This window comes from Lathyrus oleraceus, chromosome 1, assembly GCF_024323335.1.
Source record: "Lathyrus oleraceus cultivar Zhongwan6 chromosome 1, CAAS_Psat_ZW6_1.0, whole genome shotgun sequence".
NCBI lineage: Eukaryota > Viridiplantae > Streptophyta > Magnoliopsida > Fabales > Fabaceae > Lathyrus > Lathyrus oleraceus.
The window spans coordinates 233,407,904-233,418,755 of NC_066579.1; the positions used below are offsets into that span (position 1 = coordinate 233,407,904).

The 10,852-nt window shown below is 30.5% G+C and overlaps 1 protein-coding gene across 1 annotated transcript; it reads left to right on the forward strand.

Annotated features, from left to right (window-relative positions):
- The first annotated feature begins 520 nt into the window (after positions 1-520).
- Positions 521-2,341, forward strand: LOC127101262 (uncharacterized). Its single transcript, XM_051038629.1, has 2 exons — positions 521-1,990; positions 2,255-2,341. The coding sequence occupies exons 1-2, from the start codon at positions 521-523 to the stop codon at positions 2,339-2,341; spliced, it is 1,557 nt and encodes a 518-aa protein (XP_050894586.1).
- The last annotated feature ends 8,511 nt before the right edge of the window (positions 2,342-10,852 follow it).

Genomic DNA, 10,852 nt, shown 5'->3' on the forward strand with positions numbered 1-10,852 from the left:
AAAAAAAGGGGCCGAAATGTGGTAAATTATATATATTCTTGTTCTTCATTATTATCCATTTATCATTATAAAAAAAAAATTGAAAAAAAGGGTATAAAAAAATTCGAAAAAAAAAGGGTATAAAAAAAAATTCGAAAAAAAAGGGTATAAAAAAAATTGAAAAAAAAAGGGATCTGATTGTTAAAGATTGTGATTCAAAAAAAAAATTTCTTTTTCTTGCCACACTCTTAAAATTCTCCTGGTTTCCTTTGTTTTAGAGTCTTTTTTTTTGTTGCTGGTTTTTTAAGTTTTTGTGTGTTGATTATCATCTGAAATTGATTTCTTTGTGTTAATTCATTTTGGTTTCTCTAAAGAACTAAAAGAGCAAATTGAGTGGTAAAAGGCAGAGTGTTTTTTATTATTAAAAAAAGCCAAAAAAAAAATTGAGTGAAACACGAGTGATTGAGTGTAAACACGTGAGTAGAGTGGTGAGGTCCATTTTTAAAACACTTGTTCCTAATTTCACAAATATTTCACAAGTATGTCTAGTCCACCTTCACCTAGAACAACAGCTTTAACTGTTCAGATCGCAGCCATGCGTGACAATTTTGAAAGATTGTTAAGAGAACAAGGTGAGCAACTTCAACAAAGAATTGATGAGTTGGAAAGGAGGCCCCAAAATTCTAATGATGGTAGTGGTGATGAGGAGGAAAGAAGACGTAGAAGGAGACAAGGGACAGATAATTTGAGGGGCATAAAAATTAAAGTTCCATCTTTTGTTGGGAAGAGTGACCCGGAGGCATATCTAGAATGGGAGACTAAACTTGAACAAATTTTTAATTGCCACAATTGTTCTAATCTTGAAAAAGTGAAGGTTGCTTCTATTGAATTCAAGGAGTATGCCTTAGTTTGGTGGGATCAATTGACCAAAGATAGAAGGAGGTATGCAGAACGACCAATTGATACTTGGGAAGAGATGAAAAGAATCATGAGGAGAAGGTTTGTTCCTTCCTATTATCATAGGGAATTGCACAACAAATTGCAAAGACTCACTCAAGGTTCTAAAAGTGTTGAAGAATATTTCAAGGAGATGGAAGTTCTCAAAATTAGAGCTAATGTAGAGGAGGACGATGAAGCAACTATGGCTAGGTTTCTCCATGGTCTAAATCATGACATTAGTGACATAGTGGAACTTCATCACTATGTTGAAATGGATGAATTGGTACACCAAGCTATCAAAGTGGAACAACAACTCAAAAGAAAGAGCCAAGCAAGGAGAAATTCCACCACTTTCAATTCTCAAAGTTGGAAGGACAAAACAAAGAAGGAGGGTGCTTCATCATCTAAGGAAGCCACGATTGAAAACAAAGGTAAAACTATTACATCTTCTTCTTCAAGTGTTTCAACTAACAAAAGTGTTAAGTGTTTCAAGTGTCAAGGCCAAGGACATATTGCATCTCAATGTCCAACAAAGAGAACTATGCTTATGGAAGAAAATGAAGACATTGTTGAAGAGGAGGATGGTGATTATGATGAGGAGTTTGAAGAAGAAATACCTAGTGGAGATTTACTCATGGTGAGAAGAATGTTGGGAAGCCAAATAAAGGAGGAGGATACAAGTCAAAGAGAAAACCTTTTTCATACAAGATGCTTTGTGCAAGGAAAGGTTTGTTCTTTAATAATTGATGGAGGAAGTTGTACAAATGTTGCAAGCACGCGTCTGGTTTCTAAACTAAAATTGGAAACAAAACCTCACCCTAAGCCTTACAAACTCCAACGGCTTAATGAAAGTGTAGAAATGCTTGTTAATAAACAAGTTGAGATTTGTTTTAAAATTGGAAAATATGAGGATGTAGTGTTGTGTGATGTAGTACCAATGGAAGCTAGTCATTTGTTATTAGGTAGGCCTTGGCAATTTGATAGAAAAGCCAATCGTGATGGGTACTCCAATAAGTACTCTTTTATGTATCATGATCAAAAGATCAATCTTGTACTGTTAAATCCTAGTGAGGTGAGAGAAGATCAAAGAAAAATGAGAGAAAAATATGATCAAGAAAGAAAAGAAAAAGAAAAAGAAAAAGAAAAAGAAAAGAATGAAAAGAAAAAGAATGATAAAAGAGAAAAGAAACAAAGTTTAATTGCAAAAAAAAGAGATGTGAAAAAAGCCATTGTGTCACACCAGCCTTTGTACTTGCTCTTTTGCAAGGAGGTGCCTTTGCTAACCACTATTTCTAATGAAAAAAAATTGCCAAATTGTGTTGAGTCTCTTTTGCAGGAATTTAAAGAATTGTTTCCAAAAGAGGTGCCAAGTGGTTTACCACCTATAAGAGGAATTGAACATCATATTGATCTCAATCCATGAGCATTTTTGCCTAATAGGCCAGCATATAGAAGCAATCCACAACAAACTCAAGAGATACAAAGGCAAGTTGCTGAATTGATAAGTAAAGGATGGGCAAGAGAAAGTTTAAGTCCTTGTGTTGTCCCTATTATTCTAGTCCCTAAAAAGGATGGTAGTTGGAGGATGTGCACTGATTGTAGGGCCATTAACAATATTACCATTAAATATAGGCATCCTATTCCTAGACTAGATGATTTCCTTGATGAATTGTTTGGTGCATGCTTATTTTCTAAAATTGATTTGAAAAGTGGATATCACCAAATTAGAATAAGGGAGGGGGATGAATGGAAAACTGCTTTTAAAACAAAATTTGGTTTGTATGAGTGGATGGTTATGCCTTTTGGATTAACTAATGCACCTAGTACTTTCATGAGACTAATGAACCATGTGTTAAGGGAGTTCTTGGGTAAGTTTGTTGTTGTGTATTTTGATGATATTTTGATTTATAGCAAGAACTTAGATGATCATTGCATTCATTTAAGGGCTGTTTTGCAAGTGCTAAGATATGAAAATTTGTATGCCAACCTAGAAAAATGTGTCTTTTGCACCGATCATGTGATTTTTTTAGGTTTCATTGTGAGCTCTAAAGGAGTCCATGTTGATGAGGAAAAGGTGAAAGCCATTCGAGAGTGGCCTCCTCCCAAAAATGTAAGTGAGGTAAGAAGCTTTCATGGTTTGGCTAGTTTTTATAGGAGGTTTGTGAAGGACTTTAGTACCTTGGCAGCACCCCTCAATGAAATTGTTAAAAAGGATGTTGGTTTTAAATGGGGTGAAAAACAAGAGCAAGCCTTTGCTGCCCTAAAGGAAAAGCTCACCCAAGCACCAATTCTTGCATTGCCTAATTTTTCTAAATCTTTTGAAATTGAATGTGATGCATCTAATGTGGGAATTGGATCTGTTTTGTTGCAGGAAGGTCATCCACTTGCTTATTTTAGTGAAAAGCTAAAAGGGGCTGCCCTTAATTATTCTACATATGATAAGGAATTGTATTCCTTGGTGAGAGCTCTACAAACTTGGCAACATTACTTGCTGCCCAAAGAGTTTGTCATTCATAGTGATCACGAATCCTTGAAACATTTGAAGGGACAAGGTAAGTTGAATAAGAGGCATGCCAAGTGGGTTGAGTTTCTTGAACAATTTCCTTATGTAGTCAAGCATAAGAAAGGTAAATCTAATGTTGTGGAAGATGCAGTCTCAAGAAGACATGTCTTGCTTTCTACTCTTGAAACAAAAGTTTTTGGTCTTGAGCATATTAAAGATTTGTATAAAAGTGACCTTGAATTTTCTTCAAAAATTTTAGCTTGTGAGCATACTGCCTTCAATGGGTATTTTAGGCACAATAGTTATTTATTTAAAGAAAAAAAACTATGTGTGCCTAAAGGTTCCATTAGAGAATTACTTGTAAAAGAGGCGCATGAGGGAGGACTAATGGGTCATTTTGGGGTTTTTAAAACTCTAGAATTCTTAAAAGAACATTTTTATTGGCCTCACATGAAAATTGATGTCCAAAAGCTTTGTGAAAGATGCATTGTGTGTAAAAAGGCTAAATCAAAAGTTATGCCTCATGGTTTGTATACTCCTTTGCCTGTACCTGAATTTCCTTGGATTGACATTTCCATGGACTTTGTTTTGCGGCTGCCTAGAACAAAGAATGGCAAAGATTCTATTTTTGTAGTTGTGGACAGGTTTTCAAAAATGACACATTTTATTCCATGTAAAAGGTGGATGATGCGTGTCATGTTCCTGATTTGTTCTTTAAGGAAGTGGTGCGCCTACATGGCTTACCAAGGAGCATTGTCTCTGATCGTGACTCCAAGTTCTTAAGCCATTTTTGGAGGACTTTGTGGGGAAAGGTGGGTACAAAGTTATTATTTTCCACTACTTGTCATCCCCAAACAGATGGACAAACTGAAGTAGTAAATAGAACTCTTTCTACTCTTCTTAGGGCTGTTCTTAAAAAGAATTTAAAAATGTGGGAGGAATGGTTACCTCATGTAGAGTTTGCTTACAATAGGGTTGTCCATAGCACTACACAACATTCACCTTTCGAGATTGTGTATGGTTTTAATCCTTTAACACCTCTTGATTTGTTACCATTGCCTAACACATCTATTTTGGAGCATAAAGATGGGAAAGCTAAGGCTGAATTTGTGAGAAAATTGCATGAACAAGTAAAATTGCAAATTGAAAAGAAAAAAAAAAGTTATGCAAAAAGTGCAAACAAAGGGCGAAAGAAAGTTATTTTTGAACCCGGGGATTGGGTTTGGATACATATGAGAAAAGAGAGATTCCCGTCACAAAGGAAGTCCAAACTTCAACCTAGGGGAGAAGGACCATTTCAAGTACTTTCAAGGATCAATGACAATGCCTACAAAATAGAACTTCCAGGTGAGTATGGGGTAAGTACTACTTTTAATGTGGCTGATTAATCTCCTTTTAATGTAGGTGATGATGGTCTAAATTCGAGGTCGAATTCTTTTCAAGAAGGAGGGAATGATGAGGACGTAATCCAAGACATAAATGATACAATGCAAAGCTTAGGAGGTCCTATGACAAGGGCACGTGCAAGAAGAGTCAATGATGCTTTAGTTCACTTCATGATCAAGTCAATAGAATGCATGGGCCAAATTGAAGAAAAAGAGCCCATGTTTATTCTTATCATCCAAGCATGTGATAAAAGGCCCAATAATGCATAAATAAATAAAAATAAAGGAAATACCAATAACCACACTATAATGGACGAAAATTGCAAGAGAAGTGGTAAATAAAGAATTGCCATTATTCTGCCCTTTCAAGAACCCCACTATCTCTTCTTTATTTTGCACTTTCTTTCTAATAAATCAACCCACTATCATGATAATTAGTGGCTGAAAACCTTTTGTTTTCTTAGGAGTTAATTTTTACTTATTTCATCATCTTAAGTCATTCCTATATAAATGAGGCATGTATCTTCTTTTTGGATCAATGAATTTTGTCAAGTTTACACATTGTGTAAGTGATAGTATTTGCTCTTAGGTTCTGGATTGGACCAAAATTGATCGTATCAAGAAATCCTTTTCTTGTGGTGATCCTCATCCATAGGCCTATCATTCTCTCTTGGATTAGAAAGAGTGTGGTGCCCCTTTTACTTAATTCCATTTCTTATTTCTCATTTATTTCATATCAGTCTCGTTTATTTTATATGCATGTATCAAATTCTGTCATTCTTTCAATTATAAGGCAGATTACTTCCTCAGAGTCACAAAATAATTAATATTCCAAAAGTTAACAAAGTTGTTTCAGGAATTTTGAAGGAAATGCATAATTCTCAAAAGTTAGTGCATATCACTATTGGCATAAATTTTAAGGGAATTTCTTATCCCACCCTATGGAAAATCCAAAATACTTTTTAGATTTCAGAGATGCATCTCCAAACGCACCCTTGTACTATTTTTTGATGGATTAAATGAGTGCTACCTCAAAGTAAAACAAAATAGAGTGTGACTCACGTATAATAATTTTTTATTATGATAAATAAATAATAATAATAAACAATATTGAGTTATATTGTTATAATATGTGAACAGGTACTCAAACAAGTTTTATCTTAGTATTTATATATGTCAGAAACAAATATAAGACGAAACATAAGATTATTTTATGCCAAAAGAAATCTACACTATTGATATATTTATAATATTCTTAAACCTTCTCTTTAATAAAAGTATAACAACGCCATAATAAAATTAACAAATATGACATGAATTACTTTTACGCGGAAAGAATGTCATTTTCTTTATGGTGTTTTTCATCATAATATGGTGAATTACTAGAATACCTTTAGTTATTGTAATTAGTTCCGTCTAATTGTTATAAGTAGTTAATTTCTTGTGAAGATAACAAGCAAACACTTTTGTGACATCTAGTAAGTGTTGAATAAACTCACATCGATACATAAAGTATTTGCTCTAAAATATTATAACTAAAGTTAAAGCTTTTTGGTTTTCTATTTTAAACTAGTCAATTTTTAAAAAAAAATAATAAATGCAAAGAATTAAGAGTATGGAAATTCCATATGCATTTGTTTATGGGTTATTCTGTGAAGATTTTTATTAGAGTTTGATAGTTTGGTTTAATTTGTTACGTAATTTTACTACTACTATCTAGTCATAAGTTATATAGAAAGTCAAAAATATTTTTTCTTGAATTGCTATGGGCATAAGTGTTAAGCGAATTTCTTATCCCACCCAATGGAAAATCCAATATACTTCTTAGATTTCAGAGATGCATCTCCAAACACACCCTTGCACTATTTTTGAAGCGTCAAATGAGTGCTACCTGAGAGTAAAACAAAATAGAGTGTGACTCACGTATAATAAGTTTTTATTCAGAAAAATAAATTGTAATAATACACAATATTGAGTTATATTGTTAAAAAAACGTGAGCAGGTATTCAAGCAACTTTTATCTTAGTATTTATATATGCCAGAAACAAAAATAAAGCGAAACATATGATTATTTTATGCAAAAAGAAATCTACACTTTTGTTATATTTATCATCTTCTTAAACCTCCTCTTTTATTAAAAGTATAACAACACCATAATAAAATTAACAAATATGACATGAATTACTTTTACGCGGAAAGATGGTCATTTTCTTTATGGTGTTTTTCATCATAATAAGGTTAATTACTAAAATACCTTTAGTTATTGTAATTAGTTCCCTCTAATTGTTATAAGTAGTTAATTTCTTTTGAAGATAACAAGTAACCACTTTTGTGACATCTCGTAAGTGTTGAATAAACTCACATCGATACATAAAGTATTTGCTCTAAAATATTATAACTAAAGTTAAAGCGTTTTGGCTTTCTATTTTAAACTATTCAATTCTAAAAAAAGAAACTTTTAATAAGTGCAAAGAATTAAGAGTATGGAAATTCCATATGCATTTGTTTATGGGTTATTATGTGAAGATTTTTATTAGAGTTCAATAGTTTGGTTTAATTTGTTATGTAATTTTACTACTACTATACAATCATAAGTTATATAGAAAGTCAAAATAATTTTTTTTTCATTGCTATGGGCATAAATTTTAAGGAAATTTCTTATCCCACCCTATGGAAAATCCCAAATACTTTTTAGATTTCAGAGATGCATCTCCAAACGCACCCTTGCACTTTTCTTTGACGCATCAAATGAGTGCTACCTAAGAGTAAAACAAAATAGAGTGTAAGTCACATATAATAAGTTTTTATTCTGATAAATAAATAATAATAATACACAATATTGAGTTATATTGTTAAAAAACGTGAACAGGTACTCAAACAAGTTTTATCTTAATATTTATATATGCCAGAAAAAAAAAAGTAGAAACATAGGATTATTTTATGCAAAAAGAAATCTACATTATTGTTATATTTATCATCTTCTTAAACCTTCTCTTTGTGAAAAGTATAACAACGCCATAATAAAATAAACAAATATGACACGAATTACTTTTATGCGGAAAGAATGTCATTTTCTTTAGGGTGTTTTTCATCATAATATGGACAATTACTAGAATACCTTAGTTATTGTAATTAGTTCCCTCTAATTGTTATAAGTAGTTAATTTCTTTTGAAGATAACAAGCAACCACTTTTGTGACATCTAGTAAGTGTTGAATAAACTCACATCGATACATAAAGTATTTGCTCTAAAATATTATAACTAAAGTTAAAGCTTTTTGGTATTCAATTTTAAACTAGTCAATTTAAAAAAAAATGCAAAGAATTAAGAGTATGGAAATTCCATATGCATTTGTTTATGGGTTATTATGTGAAGATTTTTATTAGAGTTTAATAGTTTGGTTTAATTTGTTACATAATTTTACTACTACTATCTAATCATAAGTTATATAGAAAGTCAAAATAATTTTTCTTGAATTCCTATGGGCATAAATTTTAAGGAATATTCTTATCCCACCCTATGGAAAATCCCAAATACTATTTAGATTTCAGAGATGCATCTCCAAACGCACCCTTGCATTATTTTTTGACGCATCAAATGACTGATACCTAAGAGTAAAACAAAATAGAGTGTGACTCACGTATAATAAGTTTTTATTCTGATAAATAAATAATAATTATACACAATATTGAGTTACATTGTTAAAAAAATGTGAACAGGTACTCAAACAAGTTTTATCTTAGTATTTATATATGCCAGAAACAAAAATAAGTAGAAACATAAGATTATTTTATGCAAAAAGAAATCTACATTAATGTTATATTTATCCTCTTCTTAAACCTTTTCTTTGTGAAAAGTATAACAACGCCATAATAAAATAAACAAATATGACATGAATTACTTTTATGCGGAAAGAATGTCATTTTTTTGGGTGTTTTTCATCATAATATGGTCAATTACTAAAATACCTTTAGTTATTGTAATTAGTTCCCTCTAAATGTTATAAGTAGTTAATTTCTTTTGAAGATAACAAGCAACCACTTTTGTGACATCTAGTAAGTGTTGAATAAACTCACATCGATACATAAAGTATTTTCTCTAAAATATTATAACTAAAGTTAAAGCTTTTTGGTTTTCTATTTTAAACTAGTCAATTTTTTTTAAAAAAACTTTTAATAAATGCAAAGAATTAAGAGTATGGAAATTTCATATGCATTTTTTATGCGTTATTCTGTGAAGATTTTTATTAGAGTTTGATAGTTTGGTTTAATTTGTCTCGTAATTTTAATACTACTATCTAATCATAAGTTATATAGAAACTCAAAAATAATTTTTCATGAATTGCTATTGGCATAAATTTTAAGGGAATTTCTTATCCCACCCTATGGAAAATCCAAAATACTTTTTAGATTTCAGAGATGCATCTCCAAACGCACCCTTGCACTATTTTTTGATGCATTAAATGAGTGCTACCTCAGAGTAAAACAAAATAGAGTGTGACTCACGTATAATAATTTTTTATTATGATAAATAAATAATAATAATAAACAATATTGAGTTATATTGTTATAATATGTGAACAAGTACTCAAACAAGTTTTATCTTAGTATTTATATATGTCAGAAACAAAAATAAGACGAAACATAAGATTATTTTATGCCAAAAGAAATCTACACTATTGATATATTTATAATATTCTTAAACCTTCTCTTTAATAAAAGTATAACAACGCCATGATAAAATTAACAAATATGACATGAACTACTTTTACGCGGAAAGAATGTCATTTTCTTTATGGTGTTTTTCATCATAATATGGTGAATTACTAGAATACCTTTAGTTGTTGTAATTAGTTCCGTCTAATTGTTATAAGTTGTTAATTTCTTTTGAAGATAACAAGCAAACACTTTTGTGACATCTAGTAAGTGTTGAATAAACTCACATCGATACATAAAGTATTTGCTCTAAAATATTATAACTAAAGTTAAAGCTTTTTGGTTTTCTATTTTAAACTAGTCAATTTTAAAAAAATATAATAAATGCAAAGAATTAAGAGTATTGAAATTCCATATGCATTTGTTTATGGGTTATTCTGTGAAGATTTGTTTTAGAGTTTGATAGTTTGGTTTAATTTGTTACGTAATTTTACTACTACTATCTAGTCATAAGTTATATAGCAAGTAAAAAATATTTTTTCTTGAATTGCTATGGGCATAAGTTTTAAGCGAATTTCTTATCCCACCCAATGGAAAATCCAATATACTTCTTAGATTTCAGAGATGCATCTCCAAACACACCCTTGCACTATTTTTGAAGCGTCAAATGAGTGCTACCTGAGAGTAAAACAAAATAGAGTGTGACTCACGTATAATAAGTTTTTATTCAGAAAAATAAATTGTAATAATACACAATATTGAGTTATATTGTTAAAAAAACGTGAGCAGGTATTCAAACAACTTTTATCTTAGTATTTATATATGCCAGAAACAAAAATAAGATGAAACATAAGATTATTTTATGCAAAAAGAAATCTACACTTTTGTTATATTTATCATCTTCTTAAACCTCTTCTTTTATTAAAAGTATAACAACACCATAATAAAATTAACAAATATGACATGAATTACTTTTACGCGGAAAGATTGTCATTTTCTTTATGGTGTTTTTCATCATAATAAGGTTAATTACTAAAATACCTTTAGTTATTGTAATTAGTTCCCTCTAATTGTTATAAGTAGTTAATTTCTTTTAAAGATAACAAGCAACCACTTTTGTGACATCTAGTAAGTGTTGAATAAACTCACATCGATACATAAAGTATTTGCTCTAAAATATTATAACTAAAGTTAAAGCTTTTTGGTTTTCTATTTTAAACTAGTCAATTTTTTTTAAAAAAACTTTTAATAAATGCAAAGAATTAAGAGTATGGAAATTTCATATGCATTTTTTATGCGTTATTCTGTGAAGATTTTTATTAGAGTTTGATAGTTTGGTTTAATTTGTTACGTGATTTTAATACTACTATCTAATCATAAGTTATATAGAA

What these genes read in the sequence shown, in the direction of transcription:
- LOC127101262 (XM_051038629.1), top strand. Translation starts at nt 521, where the DNA reads ATGTCTAGTCCACCTTCACCTAGAACAACAGCTTTAACTGTTCAGATC. An exon ending in TACTGTTAAATCCTAGTGAG is followed by an intron (nt 1,991 to 2,254) that starts GTGAGAGAAGAT and finishes TCTCTTTTGCAG; the next exon opens with GAATTTAAAGAATTGTTTCC.